Source organism: Trichoderma asperellum, chromosome 3 (genome assembly GCF_020647865.1).
Source record: "Trichoderma asperellum chromosome 3, complete sequence".
Classification (NCBI taxonomy): domain Eukaryota; kingdom Fungi; phylum Ascomycota; class Sordariomycetes; order Hypocreales; family Hypocreaceae; genus Trichoderma; species Trichoderma asperellum.
This window is the reverse complement of record NC_089417.1, coordinates 484,607-511,037: the sequence shown is the minus strand read 5'-3', so window position 1 is coordinate 511,037 and position 26,431 is coordinate 484,607. Positions and strand designations below refer to the sequence as shown.

The following is a 26,431-nucleotide window of genomic DNA, read 5'->3' as shown; positions in this document are numbered from 1 at the left end:
AGCTTCCTAGTTGGGAATAATGCAACCGATATGCATGAAATAGGCCGTGTGGCTCAATGGCAGAGCGTCTGACTACGATTAAGTACATCAGGAGGTTGCAGGTTCGACCCCTGTCTCGGTCAATTTTTTGATCTTTTTTCCCTTTTGCTTACAGTAAATAAGGCTTGATCATTTTACAAGCAATTGCGGTCTGTAAGAAATTATTTTTTACAACTATTTTAATAACTCTTGTCTGGAAAAGTGTAAAACGTATATTATGTGCCTTACATATTTACCCCGCAAAGTGCAACTGCCTTGAAAGGCTTCGCGATATAGACAGTGTATACTACCCTAGAAGAGGCAGGAAATTTTACTTGAGGTAATACCTACTAGGTATAGAGTGGTACCAGTAGTAAAAATTATTTAAAAGCTCCAATACAGAGCAAGTTAACCATGTAAAGGAGCGTCTAATATAAAAGAAATCCAACGGGGTGGTCCTCGTCAGTCAATTATTTTTGGCTAGGCGACCATTTCAGGCAGGAGAAGTGCCTTTACACGAGGGTGAGAATCGAGTATTCAACTGTATCAATTCATATGATGCAACGAAGTGAAGATGCAGTTTCAGCTAATTCAGTAATTCACTAGACCTATTAGCGCTGCAGCTTAACAAGCGAAACTGCATGTACCCCGCGTGTTCTTCCCTAGGCGATGAGGACTCTCACGCTGATTAGTAGCTGGGGCAGCCACCCCATTGTGCATATGGTCTTTTCATGGCGGCAAAATCACTGAACAGCAAGTCTCAGCGCCTGGCGCTCAGTTCTTGATGTGAATACCGACAGTCGGCTTCCATCAAATAGGCCGTGTGGCTCAATGGCAGAGCGTCTGACTACGATTAAGTAAATCAGGAGGTTGCAGGTTCGACCCCTGTCTCGGTCAAGCAAATTCTTTTTTTGCCTATTCCGCAATGGGGAAAGGAAGAAAACTTGCGTAGGATGCACCTTTGATGGCTTTTGACGATGTCGACCATTTTTCTTCTTCTTTCTTCTTCTTCCTTTCTTTCGATTTCCATGCTACTCTTGGATTACTGATGAACACAAGTTTCTTTTTCGCTGATCATCAAACAATTGGAGCTGCTGGGTCCCAGCGATCGATGGGCGTGCTGATTGCCCGATCTGGCTCGGATACTGCCGATGGGGTCAAATTGTGCATCTGGATCTGCGTTCCACACTAGATGGATGTGATGAGAGAATCAATAGCTGGTCCGAGTGTAGATGGGTTTGGCGACAATGAAGTAGACGTCCTCTATATATACCATGGAGTTTTAATGGGCCGTTAGAGGCAAATGCTGCATCTAGTAATGCTGAGCTTGTGCACGTAATATATCTCGAGCCCAGGCCAAGCTACGTTACACCAAATAGAGCGACCTAGGCTTCCGAGTGTGCCGCCCAGTCAAGAGATTCCATTTCACGGATTTCCCTGAAACCGAGCAATTGCTGGAGATGATTCAAGGCCTTAAACTAAAACCTGGTTGTCTCCAAAGAGCAAAGAGAAAGTATATGAAGAGACCAGACTTCAATGTTGTTGCTCCACGGTAGAATGGTTCTACCTATTATCCTTCTGTCATGACGGTTTGTCTTGGTGCTCTTGGTACCTTTATAGGCGTATCTATTAGAATGCTCTGGACATCAGTGGCCAACATGTATATCTTCTCTTAGGTACCCGTTGTGGGTAAAAACAACACGAGCAAAAAAGCTCATCTTCCAAAATAGTACCTCCAATCCCTCCGGCAAGGGCTGCCACGTGGATGTTGCTATAAGAGAGATGCATTTTATTTACTGGCACAAAGTGAGGATACATGTATCCATCCCCTGACTACCTATCTTGGCGAGGAACTTTTACTTCTCTGCTTCTTCCATTCTTCACTTTTGCCTATTTCCCTCCCGCTGCGGATTGATTTCTTCAGCCCCAATGCACCTATATCATTTCGGGCTCCATCCGATAAATTACGCTCGCATCCCAGCACACGCATCGGCCAATAGAGGCACCTGTCAAACCGGCCACGGCGGGTAATACAGCGCTGTTAGCGTCCCAGTACCTGCAGTTTAGGCTCCCGCTAGAAGGAATCGGGGCTAACCAGCACCGCTAGAGCAGAGCCTTCGTGCCAATTTCTTCATCAGGCCACGCCAATTGATGACGGCATGAGGCCGACCTGAGCTTGCATCTTGGCATCTGGAGTTTTTACTCTGATCCCTTGTCTTGGAGACATTCCGGTGGTTCTGCTCAAGGGACTTGTGCTCGTATAGGCTGAAGTTGTTACCCAACAGTGAGTGCGTTTTAATTTCATCCAATCGTTAATACAAAGCCCCCCTTGCCACGAGGCAAAAATGTTGGCTCCTATGCCCGGTTCCTGCATGCCTGCATCTGGATATTTGGTAATATGGCAATGTTCACTTGCCGTTTAACCGAAGAGCGACTTGGCGTGTTGAATCGTAGAGGTTGAGCAGACACTGATGAATTGCTAGTTTAGGTCCCGGAAGTTGAGCTTGGATCCGATACTGCGACTGAGACAAAGAGCCCTATGACCGCTGGGCAAATACGATTGATTCTCTCCTTGGTCTAATGCACCTGCAGCCAAAGCAAATCGTCATGTTTGCACAAGCATCAGCACCGGTGGATGGAATCAAGAGTACGCGTCTCTGAGCAGGGTCTTCCTGTTCCAGCTGCCATGGTCTTGTAATCGTGCCAACGGATCGTACGGATAGCAGACTGGAGTCACCTACTGATGTTGACGGGATTTTGTAGCTGTATCGCCGCTATAAAGTGCGTACTAATACCAATATTGACCAGGGTCGTTTTCTTGGTATGCAGGGAACAAAGAACCTGGTCAATCTAGCAGCAAATGCACCCGCTTCCAACTCTCCCAACACGGCCACCGACGGATTCACGTCTTTGCAATCTTCCAAGCTGAGATAGAGCACTCCGCAAGCTTGGATGAGTTGCACCAAGTCCCGGAAATGGGCCGTTTGACACTCGTCAGCCCCAGATTATTCCCGCCTCATGGGAGATAGAGAGGCCCCGATAGGTGGAGAGACATCAGCCACGAGGCTTTTTAAGAGCTGGCCAACCTCGGGAACCTCTGCTAGCTTCCGCGATGGAGCTGAAGTGACGGGGAGGCCATGCTTTTTGATTCGGCTGGTCGCGCCGACGAGGGCCTGTAAGAATGGAATACGCTGCTTTAGTTCATTGTGAATCCCCAAAGCGGCCACCTGCCGGCCAAATTCGAATTCGGCCCCGAGCCCAATTGTCCTCTATACGGCCCCGACTACTATATAGTGGCTGTGTGGCGCTCTCTACCCGTCTTGCCTTTGTTTTGTCCCTTCTTCTGTATTCCTGTGTTGGCCAATCATCATCCACCCCAGCGGATCGCAACTCAAGTCTCCCTACCATCTCCCACTGTATCAACCATACTCGTCGAATACCGCAAAGATGAAGGCCTCCATCGTCTTGTCATTCGTTGCTGCCGCTATGGCCAGCGTGATCGAGCGTACCAACGGCTGCAATGCCGATAACTGTGCTCGCGCCGTCACTGGCACTCGCGACGGTCTGCTGCCTATTTCCTCTCGCAAGGCCGACTGCTCCAGCTTTATGCGAGCTACTGTCACCCCCCATGCTACGTATGTACCCATTCACTCACTGTTTTGAACTACATGTGCCATTTATAGTGAAAGGAGTATATCGGATTACAATACTGCTGCTAACTGGATGTGAAGAACCACCACCATCACCGTCACTGTTCACCCCGGTATTACCGCCAAGCCCAAGAACGATGTCAACTACGCCGCCGCTACTGTCTGTCCCACGGCTGTCCCTGCTTATGCCTCTGCTTGCGACGGTGCTAAGAGATACTCCTCTGCCTGCTCCTGCTGGGGCATCACTGCCACCACTGTCACCGCTCACACGCCTACAAAAACTGAGATTGTCACCGTTACTCAGAACTACTGCGAGCTGTAAATGGTGGACACTGAGAAGTAACAGGAAGGGATGGCTATTCACAAAATAGGACTTTTGATAGAGTGAAAGATTTGCCACTTATAGAGGCCGGTAATTGAATGCTAGCTACGCCTTTGGAACTGGCTGACAATCTTTATGACGAATACGATAGAGCATGAACAGATGCAAAACATGCATGTTTACTTAATAGCGTTCCTTAGGTAGCGAGCGACCAAATGTCAAACAATTTAGTCACATACTGCTGTTACATGTCGCCGAAGGTGGAACAGAACAGATGAAAATGGAATAGATCAATTCTGACAATCACAGAATTGGAGAATCGCCAAAGATACCGCAGTTGTCTCAGCGGCGTTAACTGTTCTGATGTGAAAGGGTTAGACTTGCAACTGCAAGAGGAGGAATCTTTGCCTGTGATGAGCCTGCATTATGATAAAATGACGACATTTCCAATATTAACCATTTGATGTTGGAAGAAAGGTTACATCTTTTAGTCGGAATCTTGAGACTGAGAGGGCATAGTTGCAGTTTATACTTCAGCCTTAATTTAACACTTAAAGCTGATAGGTCACGGCCAATCCCAAGAACATAAAGTATTAGCACTTATTATAAGATAGTAATAATAATAATAATAACAATAACAATAATAATAATAATATATATACAAAAGATCACATACTAATTATTACGACTAGGCACTTAATGGTTGTAGAATGGCCAAGGCACCAAATGGCTGCGAAATATCAGTGCGCTTTGCGCTTTTTGTTGAGCTCTAATGAATAGAATTAAACCAAAACATTTCAGAGATATCTAAAAGCCCACCAATTCTTGTGAGATACCATCATGAAAGAGAAATTTGTTTTTGACAAAGCCATATATCCGGGCGACTGAGAAATAACCTATTCCTGCTCCACTGTATATATCGAAATAAGTTAGACTATACAGACATCTTTTGCACCAATTAAAAAAGTAAAGTTTTCCGCAGACATTTTAGACGGAGCACAGTCACGATGATTATTGCTGACCCGTTAGAGCCCGTCCGGAGAGTGAGAAGCCCCAACATCACATGCCATTGGCAATCTGGAGCTAAATTAGAAGTCCGCGGGCCTACAACTACTGCCGCCCCAAGGTTAAGAAAACCATTTTCTTGGTTTTACGCACAGTTTATTTTGAAACCGATAGTTTGTAAGGGGTCTTTTCCATAATTGACATGTAAGATTAATACCCATGCATACCTTATCGGAGAGCCTAGTATGTGATGCGCGCTCCCCCACGAAACGAGAGGGAAAAAAGAATAACCCCCCCAAAAATGCTAAGCATAAAGGGATTTGCTCCGTGGAAATTGACCGAACTCAAAAAACCTATGGCTGTCAACTAAGCTCCACCACAGCGGACCAGCTGGCCATTTGAAGCTTAACCCGAGCCTCTCCAACGCCCACGATGCCCGAGAGCTGAGGTCGAGAGAGAGTCGCACGGCACGGATATCCGATTAGTCTGTAGCCATCCAAAGAGGTAACAAATGAAGATCGCCGGATCTAAGCTGGACGCCTTGATCGAATCCGGTAGGATATTACCAATTTGATCCAAAGAAGTCTCTAGCAGCACGCTATGAGAGTCAGTCACCGCTGGATCGGTATCGCGTAGAAAACCAGTGTGGAGCTGAGCTTCTTCTTGTAGGTTTTCTAGGATCCGGCATTCGCCTTGGACGCCCGCCTGCTCCGTGAGTTAAGCTTCAAGATAAGGCCTGCGAGGAGCTGCAATTACCGACGATGACGAAGACGGGGGAGGCTGAATGGGAGGCCGGGGGGGTTTGAAGAGGGTCGCAGCCGAGATTATAAGACGTTTTACAAGCTCATCCCCTTTCTTGGCGGAACTACATCTAGAGCTCGCATCCCGCTCGTCTTGTTGATTTCGTCGTCAACTATACTCTTCAGAAGTTGTCCGTCCTAAACTCCAATACTTGAATTTCAACTCTGTCCGTAAACATGACTCGACTCGCTCAGTTCACTGCTGTTGCCCTCGCGCTGGTCGCCCCGGCATTCGCAGCTTGTGATTACGGAACCCATCTCTATCCCCGAGAGCGCACCGTCCCGGTCAGCACTTTTGGCTACAATGACCTCATTGGCCCTCTGAACTGGTTCGGCCTCAACAAGACTGCCAACAAGCTCTGTGCCACCGGCCAGCACCAGTCTCCTATCGTCCTGGACTCTTCCATCGCTACCGCCCACGGCAGTTCCATCTCCTTCAGCGTGGAACCGTCCCCCCTTGGAAGCGAGTTTGAGAACTTGGGCAGCACTCTCGAGGTGCCCGTCAACGGCTCACTCAAGGCCGATGGCAAGGACTACACGCTGGCTCAGTTTCACTTCCACACTCCTAGCGAGCACCGCATCAACTCTGAGTATCACCCTATGGAGATGCACTTTGTGTTCTCTGCCCCTGGTGAGTAATGAGCTGTACCTGGTAATCCAGTCATGGGATTCAATCTAGGTCTTATGCCAAGAGCTTATGCTAATGCCGTTTTTTTTTCTTGCATGTGAATAGACAAGTCCACTGCTGTGGTTGCTTTCCTGATCGCTCTCGGTGTGCCCGACCTTCTGCTGTCCTCCGTCTTTAAGCATGTTGAGGAGATTGCGACTCCTGGCCACACTACCGAGACTGGACCTCTCGTGTTTTCTGCGCTGGAGAGCCACCTTACGTCCAACGCCATCTACACGTAAGTTGAAAGCCTAAATTATACAAGATTTGCTAAACTTGAAGCTGACTCAAAATGAAATAGTTACTCTGGCTCACTGACCACTCCTCCTTGCACCGAGGGCGTTACTTGGTACATTAGCTCCCAGCCTCTGCAGATTGACCAGGTTACCTATGGCCGTGTCAAGGAGGTGATCAAGTTTAACGCTCGCTACACCCAGAACAAGCTTGGCGGCGTGAACCTGCTGCAAAACATTGCCGACGAGCTGAAATAGGCTTGGTGTTGAAAATGACGGATTGCGTGTATTATTAGTAGCTGTACATAAATTTTTGAGTGTCTATATGTGCAGCAAATGAATGGGCTGGGTCCATGGGTGTCTTGTTTTGTTCTTCTTTGGGGCGTGGAAAAATAAAGCTGTAAAGTATAATGCCAATAGGTAAAGTTTTCAATATGTCAAAACATGTAATATGGATGGATAGCTCCCGTGAAGCTTCTTACTACTGCGGATTGTGGAGTTGCCGATGTAGGGGTGCAGTTTAGCAACCCCAGTGTCAACTATATGCAGGGACTTGGCCGTTGCAGAAATCTTGGCTTAATTTAAGCTTTCAACTTACAAAACGCTACTATTATTATCGCCATGGTGTATAGTATAGAAGACGCAGAGGGGTTTGTAGCAGTAATATCTGTCTTGTGACAGCTCCACACCTTTATTTGGACCGGCAGGGCGGGAGATGCCGCGAAGGTTCATCTTAGCAGAGTTGAGCGGTCAACTCACGCTGCTGTCACTTACAATGGGACTTATATAGGTACTACTATATATACCTACCTAGTAGGTACTACAGAATGCTGTCATTGTCAACTCTATGAGCATGTGCCCACCTATATTCTGGTTGCCTTATGTAAGATGGAGAGCATATAACCTGATCGATTTGGCGGTGAGAGTGGAGGATACGCGTTGGCACTTTTTTTCCCGCTATTCTGTCGAGGTTAGCACGTCATGCTACAAGCAGTAGCCAGATGGAGAGTGACTACATGCATGAACTCTGCTTGTCACAGTTCTCCTTACTCCTACTTGCCCAGCAATTCTTGGTACGGGAGAAAGGATGAGTCTGCCGCCCATCATCCCCAGGTTAACCGCTCTTGGCACCGTAAACTGATGCTGCCATTGTCGCAGGAAATAAACAAGTCGTTGTTGCTTCTGCTACCTGCCAATCGTCCGTTTCATGCCCCCCCCTGGCTGGGAAAACTGGAATTGTGGACCAGCGACAGGGGGAGTGTAACATCGCTGTACTGTAAGGCATCTATGTGATCGCTTCAGGCTGCAAAGCACATAACAATGGCGTTGATACTGCTGTCGACGAATAACAGACTCAATTGGCGCGCAGAAGATGGGATGCATTCAGAGATGCTTTGCTTCTTCTCCCTCTCTTCCTTGCATGTTCCGTAGCTGCAGCAGTCAATCATTCAATTGACAGTGCTGTTGAGAGAAAAGGCACCGTTCTTGGGCGTCTACAGGCTCCAGGGGCTGGTCGCTAGTGGCGTCTTCACCAATCAGGCCCCGCGATATGGGCGGCCCGCTCCACATTGGCCAGGCAACCGGAGTAAACAAATATCCCAACCAGGCCGCCACAGGAGGTTGGGCCAACCAAGCGAAGCCACATCTGCACGCACTGCAGCCCTCTCCATATTTGGCCGTCACATCTCACCTCCATTGGGGAATCTCTGATCCCCCCCTTGTGGTGTTTTTCCTTCTTCTTTCTTCATTTTGCTGTCTTTGGGACGGTTATATCATACGTTCACGTGTACTGTACATCGTACTGTTGCTGTTCCTGTCCAGCGTTGTGGGCGTCCATTTTGTTGGGTTAGCGAATTCGAGCATCCGTACATAATAAACCAACCAGCCTCTGGCGAGCGAATCTCGGCTCGTCCTCTTTTAAGCTTTACTTTCCTTCACCCCCCTCATGCCCCGGCAGTCGAGGGCACAGGGTCTAGACTTTGACATCCACAACGACCCAGCCTGCAGTGGCCCTAGCATGGAAGACGAATACCGCTACGAGGACGCAGACGAGAGTGTGCTTCACCACTACGACGACGAGGAAGGCGACATGTCCCACGTGGACGGCGGCGACAACAGCTCGCACCACGACAACGAGGACGACGTCTTCAGCGACAACAGCCCGCGCAGCTCCATGGGCTCCGTGTCCGAGGGCGCCCCCCGCAAGAGCTCGCACGACGCCCGATCCCCGCGCATCTCCGACATCCAGCAGTACGAGACCGAGGCCGACTTTGTGCCCACCGCCAAGGGTGCGCCGCGACCGCCCTTCAGGTCTCCTTCGTCGGTCAAGGCCATGCAAATGAACTCTCCGGCGCCGTCTGTCTCGGGCGGCCAGCCTCGCTCTGGCCGGCGCAGCGCCCTGCCCACCGTCTCTCGCATAGGCTCGCCGGGCAGCAGCCAGCCGCCGCAGTACTCGCCCAAGAAAACCCCGCCGCGCTTCAAGAAGAACGACCCGCCGCTGGTGCTTCTGCACGTCACTCTGCTGCCGCTGCGATGGCCATGGGGCGAAGTCTTGGACGAGGCCAAGACCAGCGAGCTGAGCGAGGGCGTCAAGACGCTGCGAGAGGCCTGGCGAGAGCTCCAGGACACCATCGGTGACACGATCCAAGACCGCGGTGTCCTCTTGCCCCATCCCCAAAACGACTTTGAGGTCATGGAAGAGCGCCTTCTCGAGGCTCTGGAGCTTCCCTTTAAGCGACGAGCACGCATCCTGGAATGCGGCCACTATCTTGGCCCTTCCAACGAGATGCCCTTTGCTGATGAGCACGACAGCGATGACGACGATGCCTTTGATGAGGACGGCGAGATGCTCCCCAGCAATGACAAGAAGCCGACTCACTGGTGCACCACCTGTTCTTCCGAGATCCCAGTGGACGCCCTCGGTGCCGGCAAGATTTATCGCGTCAAGGTCTATGCTAGCAACGGACTGATGAGGGCTGGTGCGTGGGAGGCCTGCTGGAAGGAGATGGAGCGAGTCGACATTGAGCTGGAACCCATGATGGACGCCAAGCTTCAGGACGAACTCGTCCATCTTGCCGCGCGCCAGGACCGAGTCATTCACTCCAAGAGCAGAGCAGGCAGGCGACCGATATCATCTCGCATCCAAGATGTAGAGGATGAGCGGGAAGACGAGGACTTTGATGACCATGTTCGCGAAGAAACAATGAATGACGGCGAAGAGTCCTTTATGGATGAAAAGGCACACCGCCGACAGACCTCATACGACACGACATCCTCTGGAAAATTTCGCCAGCACTCCGCCAGAACTTCCATGGGCGGCCGGTCCTCGATGGGATTCGCGCCCCAAGAAGAATCTGCTGGCAAGCAAAAGCGGCGCTTTAACCCCGGCAGCTTTCCCGACGTGGTTGTCAACGCTTTCAAGGCGCTGCTGGATGATAAGAGAAACCTTGCAATCCTCCTCCTGAGTGCTCTAACCGTGGTAGTTGCGCTTCGGGGTGGCGTCAGCAACCGGCTTGATGATGTTATTTCGTTCCAGCCGGTCGTTACCGACTCTGAGGTGCCGACTGCAGTCCTGAAGGAAGGCGAAGGAGAGGGAATAGAGTTGGAGGGAGAGGCCGGAGCTGAAGGTGGAACCTCGCCTGTGGATGACATCCTATTCACGCCCCAAGTCAACATTGACGGAGAGAACCCCTGCCCTGCCGTGGAGCCGCAGACCGTTGAGAAGTGGATGACTGCTACGGTCACCGAGATGAGTACTGTGGCACGTACCGACATGCCACTTGCGGATTCGGATTTTTCTTCTGACGACGACGACGACGAAGATGCTATTGTGGATAAGATGCTCGCGGGCGAGACGCTCACTTTGGGCGAGAATTATGTTGAGGATGAGGAGGAGATGCATGGACAAGGACATTCGAGCTGGGAGTGGGGATCTCCGTTCAAGTTCCCCTGGTAATTTACTTTTCTTCTTCCTCTGCTTCTATTTTCTCCCCCCTTTTCTCTTTCTTATCTCTCTCTCTGCTATTTTGACCAGCGAATGATGAAGAATACCAATGATGTAAGTATGCAAGTAACAGCTGGAAAGATGGAAATATGCCGCGACGAATATGATTATGTTTATTTTGGGGATTGGAAAATTCTGTAGTTAGCTTGAGAGAGATGCGTACTTGTAATAAGACTGGAACGTTGGATGATTGTTGTACAATGGAAGTCTCTTGGATATTGTTTAGTGCCCAGATATCTATTTAGATGGTGGCTTATTTGTTTGCGCGAAGCCCCATTATACCCGAGCCTCTCTCTCTACCTTACCTATATAGAGTAGGATGAAGCAACAAATAGACTTATTTTCATGCTTATATCCAATCCCCCGTCTTGGCATTGGACACAGCCGACCATGTCTACGTTTTGAAACATCAAGGCGCTCAACGGCATCCTCCTTTATTCATGCACGTTTCACAGGCCTTAGCTTTGTGGCTTGCCGCTGAAGAAGTACAGGGACCCCACTAACCGCCGCAGCTACGTCAGCTGTATCACAAAGGTGTCATCCCGAGCGATAGGTACCCGTCGCCAAGCTGGGGAGACGCGCGCACAATTGTGTGATGGATGCCGTGTATTATTACAGGTAGCAGAAACCAATTAATAAAGGTAAAAAAACAATGATGATAATAGACAAAATGCTGTAGCCCGTATGTTCATATCCTTGCGCTGGCGAAACGAAAGAATCTATAAACCGCTTCTTCTTTCTACATATTTCTGTCCAACGCCCAAGGTCATCAAATTAAATATTCGTGTGTTCATGATTCCAGCCTCGGTGCTCCGTCGCCGTTGTCGCCGTCGCTTTTTCGCCATCATCGTCCATCACAGCCTGACGTAAATGTCCATGCAGTCGATCCTCCATTCCCGCTTGCCCAGCATGTTGCGCAGCCACTCGAAGCCGACGCCCGTCCACTCGTTCCTCAGCACGGCAATCTCCTCGGCGGCGGCGCGGGCGGCGGCCTTTGCGGTGGAGTTGAGCATGTCGGCGACGGACTCGTTAAAGGCGTTATGGGCGATGAGGTCGTCTTCGAGGAACGGCGCGGGGACGGTCGGCCGGGGCTGGAACCAGTTGCTGCCGAGGTCGAAGAAGCAGCGGTCGGACCAGTTGCACGAGGTGAGGAAGAGGATGAGGAGGAGGACGGAGCAGTAGACGCAGGGGCGGTTGAGGAAGTACGTGCAGATGAAGAAGAGGAGGATGAAGGCGGGCGAGGCGTTGGTTGGGATGAAGAGGAGCGGGAGCCAACTGTGGATTTTGGTTTGTTGTGTTAGCTGTGATGATTTCGTAGAGAGAGGCAAGGGATGGATGAATGGCACTGAGATGCTTGGGGGGCGGAACTGGGGGAAGCGAACCTTCGAAGGCAGAACATGGTGGCGGCGATGTGAAGATAGGGAGAGAAGAGAAAAGAGGGCAAGATCAATGCCGAGTAGAGGAGGGAGTTGTAACGTTGAAAGCCCAGCTCCCTTGAGCGTGCGAAAGTCGAGAGTGGCGAGGCCTGTGATGTGGTATTACTGAAGTTGAATAGCCAAGCATGTGATGGAGAGGCCAGCTCAGAGACGATGCGAAAATGGAATCAATCCCCTGAATAAGCAATAAATGGGTAAAAAATGGGGAGTTTGTCTTAATCTTATGCCAGATGGACAATATTACTGCTGGCGGTTTTGTCGCAGAAAAGGTTCAAGATAGCTGGAGATAGAGATAATCTCTACCGGCGCTCAAGGCATGGTGAGGCTGAGCTAGTGTTACGCCACACGAGGCTGTGGTGGACTCGACACCGCATTTTCCTCGTCTTGCGCTTTTGTCCTTCATGCCGCCTTTTGGTGTTGGGTATAAAGCGATATTCAAGGATTGTGTTTTTCTTGTTCTTGTTCTTTTTTTTTTCTCACTAAACTTAGATGAACTAATATTCTGTACTACTTGATTTTTTTTTTTACTACCTTTTTTTGCCGCTGCTTTATTCCTTATCTGTCTCGCTTCGGGCTTTGTGGTTGGGCATCTGTGACGTGCTGGGAGGTGTGTGTGCGTGTGAGTTGGCAGCAGTGGGTACATGCTAGTGCACGCATAAAGGCACTGACATGCCTTGTTGGTTTTTCTCCTTTGTTGATTTGTTGCCTAATTCGAGGGTGACTAAAATAACCTGGTCCCGTAAAATTTTCTTTCTTTTCCCGAGCGAGTTGCTTTCGTCTGGACTCCCCCGTGTTGACCCTTTGTCGTGCATAATAACATCTCCAAACATGCAAAAAGACGAGGTTTTGGGCTTTTCCTGCTGACTAACCCGCCGGAGCTTAAACTCTTCAGCAGCCCGTGCGCCGCAAACTGGTGGGATTTACAGGCGCGTCTCCAGCGGAGGCTCTAGCGCAAACAGGCGTCCTCCCGCACATCTTTGTTTCCGCAGCTAGCGGCCAACAGAGGCAGAGGCACGCACTAGACTAAGAGATTTAGCTGGCCGCCATAGCGAGGCTGCCTTGTGCTACGCTACGGCCGGAGTGAATTGTGACCTGACTTGGGCCAAGTTTTTTTTTCCGTACTCCTTTCAACGAAGCGCCTACAAACAATCTTGTTTCTCCCAAATTCACCTCCATCCTCCATCCTTCCTCCTCGCCATCACCCTCATCTTGTCTCCTCCCCGCATCGCCACAAACTTTCTTCAGCCCCTCCAATCGAGAGACCAGACCAGAAAGAAAAAAAAAAAAGAAAAAGACACGCAGCGTCGGGCCGCTCCACTCCCGCCTCCACGTCTTCTCTCGCGCAACGCGGCAGCGGCAACCAATTCTGCATTGCATCGCATCGCTCCGTCGCTTCCCAATTCGCAGCTCGTCTCCATCATGGATCTGCCTCCTGCACCAACTCCGCCCGTGTCTGGCGGCGTCGGGCCCAATTCAGAGCGAACCGCCAATCTGCTGAACCTGCTCAAGTTTAGTGGCCCCGGCAGCTCCAAAGAGCCGCTGCAGGCGTCGAACCAGAGCCAGAGTCAGGGCCAGGGTCAAGCTCAGGCTCATGCTCAGGCTCCGCTGCCAGCATCCTTATCATCCGCCCAGCAGCATCAGCAGCCGGGCGACTCGCCCTCCCAGTCTCATTCCCACCCAGAGCCGTCGTCGGTGCAGCAGCAGCAGCAGCAGCAGCCTGAGAGGCAAAACGATGAAGTCGACGACGAAGACGACGAAGAGCAGTACCAGCGTATCCAACATCTCCAAATGCAGTCTTCGAACCAGTTCCAGACCCGGATTCATCAGCCTGCCCCCACGGCGGCCGATCCTACGGGCCTGCTCGCTGCCCTTATGAGAGGCGCTCACGAGATTGACGAGCCCAAGTCTGCTCCCACGCCGCCCCAAGTCCAGGCCCAGCCTGCGAATCCCTTCGCTAGCGGAACGCCGCCCCCTGATACCAGATCGTACCTGCTCAATCTCCTCAACAGGCCCAAGCCTAGCCAGACCGATCAGCCTCTGCTGGTTGAGTCTTCACGCTCTAACCAACACACCCCACAATCGCAGGAGCATCTGTCAGAGACGAGCAGCCGCTACTATGGCCATCACCCGCAACAGACCCAGCAGCAGCACTCTCAACAGCAGCAGCAGCAGCAGCAGCACCCGACCGCATACCATCCACAACAATTGTACCAGCAGCAGGTCGAGGCGTTTGCTGGGCACGGCACTGCCAACGCCAACCCCATCTTCTCTCCTACACCAAAGGACCCCGCAGATGTGTCGGTTCTGTACCAGGCGCTGGCGGGCACGTTGAACCAGATGTCGCCTCATAGTACCGGCAGTGTCCACGGGTCTGGCCCTCCGCCTGCATTCCACATCTTGAAGAAGGATCAGAGCTCGCCAGCAGGGTCTAATCCCTTTGCCGGCAGCGAGCGAAGCTCTCTGCAGAGCCCTCCCCAGCAGTTCAGGCACAGCCTTGACCGGGCTTCATCTCTTCATTCTCATCAATCGCACCATTCGCATCACTCTCAGCACTCCCACCATTCCACCCAGCAGTCCATCAAGCAGACGCCTACGACTTCTGATTTTGGTAGCTTTGTCAACATTGATAAGAACAGAGAGACTGTTTCCGAGGCTGTTCATGATCTCGCCGGTAGAGCCGATCGCGACGCCCAAGAAGCCTTGGACAGAGCTGAGCGCGAAACCGTATCCAACTATGCCGATAGTGCCACCGTCCGACCCCATGACGAGAGCGACTGGGTTCAGCCATCCAACTACTCTGATGCTACTCGCTCCATTGAGAAGCACACGATTGATGAGATCAAATCTGATCACGAGCACCGTGGATATGGTTCCTCTGCGGAGCATCTTTCCAAAGAAGAGGCTCCCGAACCTAGAGAAATTGACAACCACGGAATTGCCGATAGCTGGGAGAGCGCTGATCAGGATGAGATTGTCGTCATCGAGGGAAAGGAAGCTCCTTCTGTCAGGGTCTACAACTTCCCGATGAAGCCATGGATTTCCATCACGCTTCAAGAGGACACCACCGAGCCTCGACCTCAGTTCCGTGAAGAGTCAATCATGGACGTTGCCCACCTCAAGAAGGACTTTGACCAGATCGACCGCAACTTGTACACTGCCTCTCAGTCCTACATGACGCACGGCATGTCTAAACAGGGTGGCTTACGTGTCATTCGTCAAGACGATGGCAAGGACGCAAAGGTTTTTAGAGACACCAAGGACCGCATCTTCAACGTCGCCATGTCTGTCACCCCACACGATTACGAAGGCGTTCCCCGGGAGGCCATTATCGCTACTGGCATCAGCGGCACCGTCTACTGGGTCCAGATCAAGGACGGCGAAAAGGATCACCTCGAGGACCCTCATCTTGAGCAGTACGGCTTCGCGCTGCCTCCCATCAACTCTCAAGAAGGCGACGCTCCTGGTGGTGCCCTCAAGACTCGCGCCCGAGCTTCTACCAACCACCCCGAGTTCTTCGCCGTCGGCCGCGGCAAGTCTATCCACTTTATCTGGCCGTCCTTTATTCTGCAGAACAATCTGTTCAAGCCCGGTCATGACCGCGTCGCGGATACTGAGGCACTGCTGAGCCAATGCTCCCTCAAGATCAACACTGGCAAGGCTGGTAAGGACTTTACCTTTAGCCAGGACGACTCTGTTGTTGTCTCACTGGACAAGTCTGGCCGCGTCAAGTTCTGGGACGTCCGCGACCTGACTGCCGTCAAAGAAGGCTCAGATCCTCGCAACCCCGCCCCTGCTCACTCCGCTTTGGAGATCAAGGAGCCCTTGATGACTCTGGCTAGCACCCCAGAGGGCGAGAAGGCTTGGCCTACATCTGTGCTACTCCTCGACAAGCAGCGCCCTTACCAGAAGCGATGTGCGTTGAGGTACATGATTGTTGGCATGAAGCAGAATCATACTTTGCAGCTGTGGGATCTTGCTCTGGGCAAGCCTGTTCAAGAGTTCAACTTGCCTCACAGCAAGGAATCCGATGCCGTCTGCAGCGTCATGTACCATCCGGCCAGCGGCATGATCATCATCGGCCACCCAACTCGCAACTCGGTCTACTTTGCGCATCTTTCGGCTCCTAAGTATAACCTGAAGAACGTATCTCAGGCCGAGTACATCCAGAAGCTGGTTAGCCAGGACCCCTCTATTCCCCAGCCAGATAGTACTGCTGTCATTAGCGGCGTTCGGGAGTACTCCTTTGCCAACCGTGGCATTCTACGAAGCCTGGACATTCTTGCCACACCCGCCATGGTCCAGGACACAGAAGAGCCCACGTTGTTTGAGCTGTACGCCATGCATTCCAAGGGCGTTGCTTGTCTGATGATCAAGCAGGCTGAGCTAGGATGGTCCAAGGACAACAAGGTGCTTGATCCTGTCGATGCCGTGATTGAGGGCGTTGTCACGGTGTCTAAGCTCAAGACTCCTGTGCAGACGGATGTTACCAACGGCACAACCACCGAGCACACCACCCCAGTGCGCATTGCCACTCGGTCTGCGACGAGAGAGATTCTGCAGCAGCCTGCCCAGGCCGCTTCTTCTGAAGCAGCAACTACTCCTCGGGGCATCGAACAGCAGGCGACCACTCCTGCCAAGCCCAAAAACGACGCCAGAGAGATTGAGACTCCGGGACAGTCATCTAAGGAAAACCATCCCGAGAAGCCTGAGCGCAAGCAGCGCAAAAAGAAGGGCAAGGATGCCGAGTCAAATGCCAATGGATCGGCATCAGCGCACAAGGGCGAGGCTGCTGCCTCTTCCAATAAGAGTGCTATCAACGGCCTTGGCGCTGGTGGCATTTCATCCGAGGCATTCGACTCTGCCATTGGCAGCCTGGAGACGAGGCTCGGAGCTACCGTATCCGACACCTTCAAGGTCTCGATGAACAACTTGCACAACAAGATTAACGACAGCGCTCGCGTCAGGGATGAGAGCTTCAACCAGCATCAGCTGAAACTGCTCGACATGGTTTCGGATATTTTGAACGAGAACACTCAGAAAGTGCTCGAGAATTTGATCCACCAGCAGTTCACTGATGTCGTGATACCCTCCATTGGTGACAAGACCAGCAAGGCCGTGGCTGATTTGGTCCAGAATAAGATTCAGGTCAACATGGCTTCGTCTGTGCAGAAGGAGATCCAGAGTGCCCTACCCCATGCTGTTAGCCGCTCGCTGCGATCCAACGACTTCATCAACGCCATCTCTGATAGAGTCAGCAATGTGGTTACCACCAGCGTGCAGCAGGAGGTGCTGTCCACAATCTCGCAACGCTTGGCGCCCACGTTCAACAACATTGCTACCCAGGCGGCTCAGCGCGTGGCCACTGACATTCACAAGCAGTATCATGAACAATTCGAGCAGCTGAAGGCGCAACATGCCGCGGACAACAACAAGATCGACCAGCTTCTGTCTTATGTTACCCGGCTGTCGGATATGGTGTCCACCATGGCAGCTTCGCAGTCGTCGCTCCAGGCCGAGTTCCTTAAGTTTAAGCAACAGCCTGTTGAGCTTCCTGTCGTTACTGCTGCAGGCGGCATCAATATCCCGCACGCTGCCAGCGTTGCTCACAGCATTGGATCCCATGGCTACGCTAACACTGTGGCTAGCCAACGCGCAAGCTTCCCACCTAGCCAGGCACCTAGCCAGGCACCTAGCCACCCACAGCAGTATGGAAGCCCTCAATACATGCGCGGATCTCAACATATGGCGAGCCCCCATGGATCTGCTGCCCCCTCGGATCACGTCGGACCCGCCAACAACGTGGCTGCACTTGCCGGTGCCTATGCCAACCAGATGAACAAGACTGAGGCCGAGGCAGACAACGACCTTGTGCAGCGTATCCGAGTCATCGAGACGGCCATTGCCGAGAATCGTCTGCAGGACGCCATGATCCAATGGATCCAGAGCGGCCGCGAGACGGAGATTTTCCGCCGCTGCCTTAGCCGGTATCCCCCGGGCAAATTTGATTCCCTGCAGCCGCTGATGCTGCTGGTCGTGATTGCGACCATCTCCAAGGACTTGAAGCCGAACCCGCGTTTGAAGGAGGAGGTTGAATGGATTGAGATGGCTGTGAGGTCGTTTGGCGCCAGCCTGCCCAACTACGTGAGTATATTTCCATATCTCTCCCCCTTATTTTCGAAACATGTTTGCCAGATATGCTAACCTTGAGTGTTGCAAACTACAGAACTGGGATGACGACATGTCTCGTGAGGTGATGAAGAGCATGTCGCAAACGATGCAGCTGCTCATTGCCCGCGTGCAGCCTTTGATTGCTGGCATCCAGGATGGATTCCCTACTGATCCCTTCCTGGCCAACCTTGACAGAGGCAAGCTCGAGTGGATTGTGCAAACGTCCAACCACATCTTGGCCAACTTTTACTAAACGACAGCAGCGATGGCTTTGTTTGTTTTTTTCATAATGGTTTTTTATTTTCTATTTTATATACTGCCTGGCGTACGCGAACGTAAAAGCCCAGTTGCATGATGCGATAACTTCTTTTTAATTTCATGTCGAATACTGTACATTGTAGTAGAGAAAATGGACTTGGGGAATATCATGTGTAATATCTTAAATTCACACTATATCACGCAAATGTTTGTTCTTCCTTTGAGTTGTGACCCCTGTCTATCGTTGTATTTTTTGCAAAGCAGCGGTGGTTTTATAGTTTCTGATTGTTATCTACCCGCACCTACAGTACGGGCGAGGAAAAGTTAAAAATGCCGTGCCGCATACGTAATGCCACACGTCACGCAGCAGGTTTGGGATATATGCTGGTGTTTCGTCGCGTGCGTGGATACGTATTCTGCGGGCGTCTGGAAGTTATATTCGCATGTAGGCACTTGAATTGGCTTATGAAGATGGGGTGTGTTTGTGATGGTATTTTAAGCCCCGTGAAATCTGACGAGTGCCTTGTTCAGAATAAAAGCATATTTGACCTCTTTTTAACAAACACTATTAATCCTTGATTATAGGGTTTGCTTTGCTTTGCATTGGAGTGAAGTTGATTTGCTGTTAGGGTGGGCTCGAGTCTTGGCATCGATGATACTTCCGTAGCTGCCGAGATGATGAGGCGGCAAAGGGGTAATGGAAGAGAGGAGGAGGGAGGGAATACTAGAGAAATACTAGAGATGGAATATCTTATTGAAATTAGAGTTGTAAGAAGAGAGATTCGGGGTGTGTGGCGATGTAGATGTGTCGTCATTCATTTTACTTTTAATATCATGGTTCCTCGTTATCCTGTCATATATGATGAGTCTTTAGTTATGGCCGGCAACATATATACAGACCTATAAGCTTTTTCTGCTCGCGTGACTGTTTGCCTCCCTCTTTTTCTTCCTTTTCTTGCTATTTTTTCCCCCCCCTTCTGAGGAATTGATGTTTTGAAGAAGTGTGACACGTGTATGTCGTGTGAACATGGGCCTCTTCAAGGATGTTATTGAACCAGCGAGTACGTCAAGAACAGCAACAACGCAAAATACCCAACTTGCCTATTAGTTTTCCAGACAAATATATTCACCTCGTAATGCTGACGGACTTGATATTTTTCAAAAAACAATAGCCATCACTCTTGCCTTTACAGCCGGAACGCTGATTAATCGGCGGCGCTTGAAACCTCATCAACATCATCATCATCATCATCATCGTCAGCGTGACATCGAATCCATACCCGAATGCATATCCGGCGAGAAGAGGACTGACGTCTCGTCAGTCGAGCGCAGGAAGAACAAGAACAAGGGCTCGGACCTGCTCGTGTTTCGACAGCTGTCGTGGATCTTTGGCACGTTTCCGTTTTTGATCGAGATATGGTATTGGCTTTTGACGTACTGGTTCGTTTCTGACAACCCCCCTACTTTTTTTCACAAAGCAGATGGCAAGAATGGGTGGAAACTGATATGTATTACTTGTATCTATAGGATATATCAACTCAGCCGCGCCTTTACAGCTCGTGCCATCGCCGGCTATCCTCACATCTATGCCCTCGCCAAGGAACACGCCCTGCAGCTCCTCGCCGTCGAGCGCGTCCTCCACATTGATTTCGAACAGTCGTTTCAGGCGCACATGCTCGCGAACCACGCGTGCGTCATGCCCGCGCTGCAGTACATCTACCACTCGCACATCATCGTCGGCGTCGTCTTCATCATTTATACTTACACGGTGCTGCCGCCGGCGGTGTTTCGGCGCATCCGCCGCACCATTGCCGTGGACAACGCGATTGCCTTTGCGATTGTCTCGCTGTGGCGGTGCTACCCGCCGCGGATGCTGCCGCCGGAGTACGGCTTCGTGGATGTTTTGCACGACGCCGCGGCGGGGGGCCAGGCGGGCTCGGTGTGGACCAACAACCGGTTCAGGCTGACGATTGCCGCGATGCCGAGCCTGCATTTCGGCACGGCGCTGCTGTTTGGCGTGTGTCTGGCGCGGTTCAGCCCGCATGCGGTGGTGCGCGTGCTGGCGCCGCTGTGGCCGGCGGCGATGTTTGTGACGGTGGTCGCGACGGCGAATCACTTTGTGCTGGATCTGGTGGTGGGCGCGGTGGTGCCGATGCTGGGGTGGCGGTGGAATCGGGGCGTGCTGGTGCTGAAGCCGGTGCATGATTGGATGTGGTCGCCGGTGACTCATCGGATGGATCTGGAGCTGGATTGTTATGAGAGTTGAGTAGAGGGTGAGTGAGTGTAGTTGTGAATGTGAAACGATGGACGATTTACTTATAAATCACTTGTAAGAGACAGTAAAACCTAGCTTACCTCTTCGACTAATGAACTCAATTTTAGTATAATAGCACAAAATATATATACAGTGCTCTCAGCATTGTCAAGAATTGTCATCCCTTGCCTTTACATCTCATCATACTAGCCAAAATGCCCGTGCCTGTCGAAGCCATCATCAAGACCTATCCATTCGATCCAAACGACGCCGAGAGAATCGCCTTCCGCCGCGTCAAGAACGAGATTGAAATCGTCGAGCCGGACCCCTCATGGCCGCAGTCCTTTGAGCTGCTCAGAGACCGCATCGTCTCCGCCCTGGGCCCGACCATTGTCGAGCTCTCCCACGTCGGGTCCACCAGCGTGCCCGGCCTGCCGGCCAAGCCCCTCATCGACATCGATCTGACCGTCAAGGACGTCCTCGACGAGGCTTCGTACGTGCCGCAGCTGCAGGCGGTGGGCTTTGACTTCTTGTTCCGGGAGCCCAAGTGGCATCAGCACCGCTTCTTCTGCGCGTACGAGCCGGTTGCCAACTTGCACATCTTTGGGCCGGACTGTCCCGAGACGGTGAGACACAAGATCTTTCGGGACTGGCTAAGGAAGACGCCCGAAGATAGGGAGCTGTATGCGGCGGTGAAGAGGGAGGCGGCGGAGGCGGCGCGTAGGGAGAATGAGACTGTGAATGAGTATGCTAAGCGCAAGGATGGGGTTGTTGCGGCGATTCTGGAGAGGGCGTTTCGGGATTTGGGGTATATTGAGTAGTGGTGGGCGGCATTCATGTCCTGGCGGCTTATGACTTGCTGAGCTGTTGTTGATTCAGTGGTTGAACAGACAGATTTATCCATGTGGTGTGGTCTTATGGGCCGTACGTGATCTATAAGGAGTCTTTCTTGATTATCTACCGCGTCTCTCTTAATTACTATCCGCCATAGCTTGGCTTGTGTCGCGTGACCAATATCCCAAAATATCCTCGATAACGCCATCAACAAGCCAAAAACCTCTATTCCAAGAACTTTAGATTCAGCCGCCGCCCTGGGCCGGAGGTACGTGGTTTATGCGTGGCTGATAAGGCTTAGATGACGCCGTGGCGCGCCATGTTTGGCTACCCAGTGCGTCGGTATTAAAGTAAGGCTGGATAGCTGAATCCATTGTTGTTTTAGCAGATCTGCCTTGACCTCGGACGGTATCTTCAGAACCATTATTGTCTGGACTTGAGAGGCGAGTGTGGGCTTTTGCGTTGGCATCACACAAGACATCTATAGGCCCTGGCGAGATCTGCCGCCTGACCATTTTCTTCACCAACGTCGTCGTTGTTGTCATCGTCTTTGCTGTGAAATTTGAAGAGGTATACTGCTTCTTGAAGTATTTATTTATTATTTCCCACGATACGATACTATCTCAAAAAAAAACTAAAAATACATTATAAAAGACTTTCATCAATTCTCCCAGCTTTGCATTTGCGCTACTACGGTTGGTTTTACTACATATAAAAGCTCCCTGGCATACGCAGCAGCTGTTGCGGCTGCATAGAAGTGCCAATCGTCATTCTTGTGTACATCGCAATAATCACATATACCCCGGATCGCAAGATACTGGAAGTTGTCCATAAGGCCAGCGGCTTCCATCTCAAAACACAGCACATTCAGCTCCGGATCGTTGGCATAAGAGTCCCTGATCTGGGGATTCTTCATGACTGTGTTTGAAGATGCGATTGTACCGTAAAAGACGTCAATGGCCCTCGTTGAGGTGCGAGGCTTTCGCTCAACGAGGCCATCTGGGTCACATTCCGAGCAATCCCTTTTTGCACCGCGATGTGCGCTGTCTGTGCGGAATAGACGATCCAGCTCTGGTCGATGGAAACGGGAATCATCATCGAATCGCCTTAGATGCTCATCAACGCCTCCATATTGATCTGGGTTGCCATGTCTAAGACGCATTTCCGGCAGAACACCAAGTAGTTCTGTCGGAGGGGCGTCTAGATGGCCGGTTCGCTCAAGGCGGCCACCGACTTGCTTCCCCAGATCGAACTGAACGACACCGCCTAGCTTGCCGTTGGGTACGCTGACGACCACGTCGCCGAGGCGAATATCCTGAGCCGGAGTTGGTGCGCCGCCTCCTATGCCGACCATCAACCCGAAGCGGATTTGGGGAAAAGAGCGCATCATGTCTTGCGCAACGCGAGTCGCAGGAGTTAGTCCGTAGCGACCTGCTGGGAGGCATCCGATCACGACACGATGCCCGCCGATGCGACCAAAGAAGTATGTGTTGCTGTCATTGGGCTCTGCATATTCAGGACCAGCAAGTTCCTCATCTACCATTATACAAGCCGCCTCATATTCCTCTTGAAGGGCGCATATCCATCCCACTGTAAAGGAGTCTCGAAGTGCCATGATAAATGATGATGGGTGTTCACAAGAAACTTCGCTGTGGCTGGTAGAGTTTGGAGAAAATAACAATAATTATTATATTTTTGTATTTCACCCAGGTCATGGGGAATATGTAGTGCTTTATATCCAGCCATCTGGAGATCCTCATGTATAATAGGTAGTAAGGGTTGAATCTCAAAGCTATGAAAAGCGCTAATAGTTGAGATCTGATTGATTCGTAGTTTCAGGTCATGCAAGCCACGCGCGTATGTATAGCATCGTATGGCCAAGGTCCTCGCCCGTAGGGCATCTATGGATCACTATATTCGTGCCTGCTATGTTATAATCGGAGTGCCATCTAAATGAGTTCATAGGATTTATTTGATTTGCTATGGTCTTGGAGAATCTTCAACGCCACTTACACTAGCCGATTGACCATGGATGAGTGGAGTCTCCTCAAGGTCAGATCTAAGAACCAGCGGCGCTTAATATCGCGAGAATAACGGATTTGCCCACTCTAAGCGCGTAGAATGACTCGCGCAGCTATTGCGGGCCATCAGATTGACGACGAAATAACTTGGATTGGTCAGATTTCCCTATACCATACATGATATGAGAATGGAGAAAGAGCTTCTGGCCCAATATAACACTGCGTATGCAATGCTAGCTAAAGACCCCCCAAAGTTAGTAATCCGCCAAACAGGATGATAAATTCAAATTTCAGTGACGGCTTAATCTTGCTGTAAAGTAGGCAAAGCTTCTCTTTCTGCTAGTCGCATGCCATGTGGGATAGGATGAGAAGAGACTTGCGTTGCCCCATTTCCACGGAGGAGGTTGCATATTCTACAGACTGAATGTACGACGAACCAAAGTCTCAAAGCTTTGTTGCTACAGCCCAGCATATTGCGATGTATTCGTCGTCCGATATTTGTTGTCATACCCTATGTCTGTGCTCATTCTATCGTGGGCGATTATTGCAGGAGGCACGCTTTAACTTTCTTCATACACATCCTTGTAAGCGCACATCTCATTCATCTTATCCATCTCATTCTGGATGCCTAGTAAATAGTAGTGGCCTCTTGCCTTGTCAACTTGCCTAGGTACGTAGAGATAAGGCGACACCTATCAGGTAAGTAGATGGATTAACATGGACAAAAAGTCTTCACCTGCTCGCAAAAGGCTTCAGAGCCAACCGCTTGAGAATTTCGACTACTGTCTAATACAGTGGCTCTTTAAAATGATGTATAGCCTGTAGGAGTAAAACCGTAAAGTATATAAGTAAGTTACACATATATCAACTAGATTTGGATCTAAACTTAATAATAGATGTGTGAATTTAGTGCCTGCTGCTTCTACTATTTCGACTGCTCCCATCGCTCCCACAGTTTCTACTCCTTTTACTGCGTCTAATACTTCTACTTCTTCTACTTCTTTTACAGCTTCTACGACTTCTACTACTAACATTTTGACGACTACACACATACCCTATTAAAATTAGCCGATTTGATGATGGAGCCGCCATCCCCGCCAAGCGTCGAGGAAAGGAACTTCTACTACTACGGGCTTCCTTCTTGCCCAAGGCTTGTTGCTCGCTCAAGCACACATGCCTGGGAGAATCCGCACCGATACGACACCACAACTTTTCCACCCTCCGTAAATATGTATAAATCGCTTCGGCCTGCTGCGGGCGATCCATTGCTGCATCGGTTGTGGAACGACGCAACATCTTCTCTTAGGATCCAGATCCTAGAAGCCGTCAGCGTCTCAGACTGGACAGCGGTTGATATCCTACGCCTTGGCTGGACAGGAGAATTCCATACAACTCTCTTGGTATCCGTCAAACCAGAGTCACTGACTTGGAGCGAGGCGCACCCCATCACAATACGATGCAAGGAGATTCTGGAAGAACATGGCATCAGCAATATTCACTGCGAAATACGCGAAAGCCTTGTAACCTCATGCGGCAATGCCCCCTCTGCGACTAGATCTGCTACTACTGCCGACACTCCAAACCATTTCCAACTTTTTTCAGCGCATTTCAAGGGTCTCACACAATATATTTGCAAGGACAGTGCAGACCTGTCCGACTGCCTCGGTACCAAGATATCAATGAAGGATGACGATGCCAGATCTGGCACCAAGGGCATATACCTCGCTCTCAAGTCATCTAACACCAAAAATCACCCTAAAATCGTGGCCCTGACCTGTAGGCATGTGGTAGTAAACCATGAGACTGAGGGCATTCAATCATATCGCCACCAGGAGTTCCAGCCGTCTAGAGAAGTCATTCAAATAGACCAGCCTACTTACAGTAGAAGACTTGAGCGATATGAACTCTACGTTAAAAACGATCGTAATCACGCTCAAGCGTTCCGAGATTGTGATGATACGGAATCAGCAGCCACATACGAAACAATGGCAGACGACATGGAGGATTTCGTCAGAAAAATGAGACCGTACGTGGCCTCTTCCTCAAGAGTGTTTGGCACGCTTCTTTATTCGCCAGCATTTGCGTTTGCACCAGCTCAGCGAGAGGCTCCCGGCAACGGTCCATGGCAAAGAGACTGGGCGCTCATTGAGCTATTGCCCAGCCGCCACCAGGCTCAGCTCGGCACACTCAAGAACAAGGTCTTTGTCGGACGACATGACAGAATTGCATCTCTTCTATTCAGAAATACACGCGGATGGGAGGAGCTGGCAGGACTAATGGTGCCAATACCAAGGGACTGCACCATAACGCTTACAAATGACGTCGTTCCCATGAGTGAGCTTTACAAGCCTGCTAACAATGCCAGGAACGACGAGCCAGCGATGGTCATGGTCAAGTATGGAGCCAGTGAAGAGCTGACGATTGGCCTCGGAAACACCCTGAAATCTCTCGTTCGCCGAGAGGAGACCTTGGATGGACACATGGAAGGCTACAGCGAGGAATGGGCGATAACATCGCTGAGCAGTACTGGCCAGAAGCAAACGGCGTTTTCGTTCAAAGGGGACTCTGGCTCCTGTGTGTGGGACATGGAGAGGCGCCCTGCCGGGATTATAATGGCGGGTGTACACCACCCGGCCCCGAATGGGAACGACGATGTTACATATGCCCAGCCTTTGGAGCGCCTGCTTGGTGATATTAAAGATCATGGCTTTGACGTTTCGCTTATTTAACGTAACAGATGATTGTGTAATGTTTTCTCTTCC

General features: G+C 50.8%; 9 protein-coding genes and 2 non-coding genes across 11 annotated transcripts; 9 read left to right on the top strand and 2 right to left on the bottom strand.

Annotated features, from left to right (window-relative positions):
• Positions 1-42: 42 nt before the first annotated feature.
• Positions 43-122, top strand: TrAFT101_004775. Its single transcript has one exon. It is a non-coding gene; the product is annotated as a tRNA-Arg (tRNA).
• A 713-nt stretch (positions 123-835) lies between these two features.
• Positions 836-915, top strand: TrAFT101_004774. Its single transcript has one exon. It is a non-coding gene; the product is annotated as a tRNA-Arg (tRNA).
• A 2,550-nt stretch (positions 916-3,465) lies between these two features.
• Positions 3,466-3,990, top strand: TrAFT101_004773 (uncharacterized protein; the record flags this gene model as incomplete). The annotated part of the gene is made up of 2 exons (XM_024910995.2): positions 3,466-3,653; positions 3,750-3,990. 2 exons carry the CDS (start codon positions 3,466-3,468, stop codon positions 3,988-3,990), a joined length of 429 nt encoding a protein of 142 aa, XP_024759858.2.
• A 1,404-nt stretch (positions 3,991-5,394) lies between these two features.
• Positions 5,395-7,161, top strand: TrAFT101_004772 (uncharacterized protein). Its single transcript, XM_024904041.2, has 3 exons — positions 5,395-6,426; positions 6,529-6,700; positions 6,764-7,161. The coding sequence occupies exons 1-3, from the start codon at positions 5,973-5,975 to the stop codon at positions 6,951-6,953; spliced, it is 816 nt and encodes a 271-aa protein (XP_024759859.2). The 5' UTR covers positions 5,395-5,972; the 3' UTR covers positions 6,954-7,161.
• Positions 7,162-8,359: 1,198 nt separating this feature from the next.
• On the top strand, positions 8,360-11,035 carry TrAFT101_004771 (uncharacterized protein). The gene has a single exon (XM_024908312.2). It carries the CDS (start codon positions 8,641-8,643, stop codon positions 10,648-10,650), a length of 2,010 nt encoding a protein of 669 aa, XP_024759860.1. The 5' UTR covers positions 8,360-8,640; the 3' UTR covers positions 10,651-11,035.
• Positions 11,036-11,552: 517 nt separating this feature from the next.
• Positions 11,553-12,097, bottom strand: TrAFT101_004770 (uncharacterized protein; the record flags this gene model as incomplete). The annotated part of the gene is made up of 2 exons (XM_024909926.1): positions 11,553-11,973; positions 12,081-12,097. The coding sequence occupies 2 exons, from the start codon at positions 12,095-12,097 to the stop codon at positions 11,553-11,555; spliced, it is 438 nt and encodes a 145-aa protein (XP_024759861.1).
• A 1,456-nt stretch (positions 12,098-13,553) lies between these two features.
• TrAFT101_004769 (uncharacterized protein) lies at positions 13,554-18,555 on the top strand (the record flags this gene model as incomplete). Its single annotated transcript, XM_024904042.1, has 2 exons — positions 13,554-18,275; positions 18,358-18,555. 2 exons carry the CDS (start codon positions 13,554-13,556, stop codon positions 18,553-18,555), a joined length of 4,920 nt encoding a protein of 1,639 aa, XP_024759862.1.
• A 1,032-nt stretch (positions 18,556-19,587) lies between these two features.
• TrAFT101_004768 (uncharacterized protein) lies at positions 19,588-20,826 on the top strand (the record flags this gene model as incomplete). The annotated part of the gene is made up of 4 exons (XM_066127279.1): positions 19,588-19,621; positions 19,733-19,816; positions 19,883-20,000; positions 20,088-20,826. The coding sequence occupies 4 exons, from the start codon at positions 19,588-19,590 to the stop codon at positions 20,824-20,826; spliced, it is 975 nt and encodes a 324-aa protein (XP_065983390.1).
• Positions 20,827-21,029: 203 nt separating this feature from the next.
• Positions 21,030-21,635, top strand: TrAFT101_004767 (uncharacterized protein; the record flags this gene model as incomplete). The annotated part of the gene is made up of 1 exon (XM_024908313.2): positions 21,030-21,635. The coding sequence occupies one exon, from the start codon at positions 21,030-21,032 to the stop codon at positions 21,633-21,635; it is 606 nt and encodes a 201-aa protein (XP_024759864.1).
• Positions 21,636-22,309: 674 nt separating this feature from the next.
• Positions 22,310-23,263, bottom strand: TrAFT101_004766 (uncharacterized protein; the record flags this gene model as incomplete). Its single annotated transcript, XM_024909927.1, has 1 exon — positions 22,310-23,263. One exon carries the CDS (start codon positions 23,261-23,263, stop codon positions 22,310-22,312), a length of 954 nt encoding a protein of 317 aa, XP_024759865.1.
• Positions 23,264-24,898: 1,635 nt separating this feature from the next.
• On the top strand, positions 24,899-26,398 carry TrAFT101_004765 (uncharacterized protein; the record flags this gene model as incomplete). The annotated part of the gene is made up of 1 exon (XM_024909928.2): positions 24,899-26,398. The coding sequence occupies one exon, from the start codon at positions 24,899-24,901 to the stop codon at positions 26,396-26,398; it is 1,500 nt and encodes a 499-aa protein (XP_024759866.2).
• Positions 26,399-26,431: the final 33 nt, after the last annotated feature.

Bases quoted from the DNA above. Each gene is read 5' to 3' on its own strand.
- TrAFT101_004772 (XM_024904041.2), top strand. From the start codon at position 5,973: ATGACTCGACTCGCTCAGTTCACTGCTGTTGCCCTCGCGCTGGTCGCC. The intron at 6,427-6,528 runs GTGAGTAATGAG...GCATGTGAATAG, and splicing joins CTTTGTGTTCTCTGCCCCTG to ACAAGTCCACTGCTGTGGTT. The intron at 6,701-6,763 runs GTAAGTTGAAAG...AAAATGAAATAG, and splicing joins ACGTCCAACGCCATCTACAC to TTACTCTGGCTCACTGACCA.
- TrAFT101_004771 (XM_024908312.2), top strand. From the start codon at position 8,641: ATGCCCCGGCAGTCGAGGGCACAGGGTCTAGACTTTGACATCCACAAC.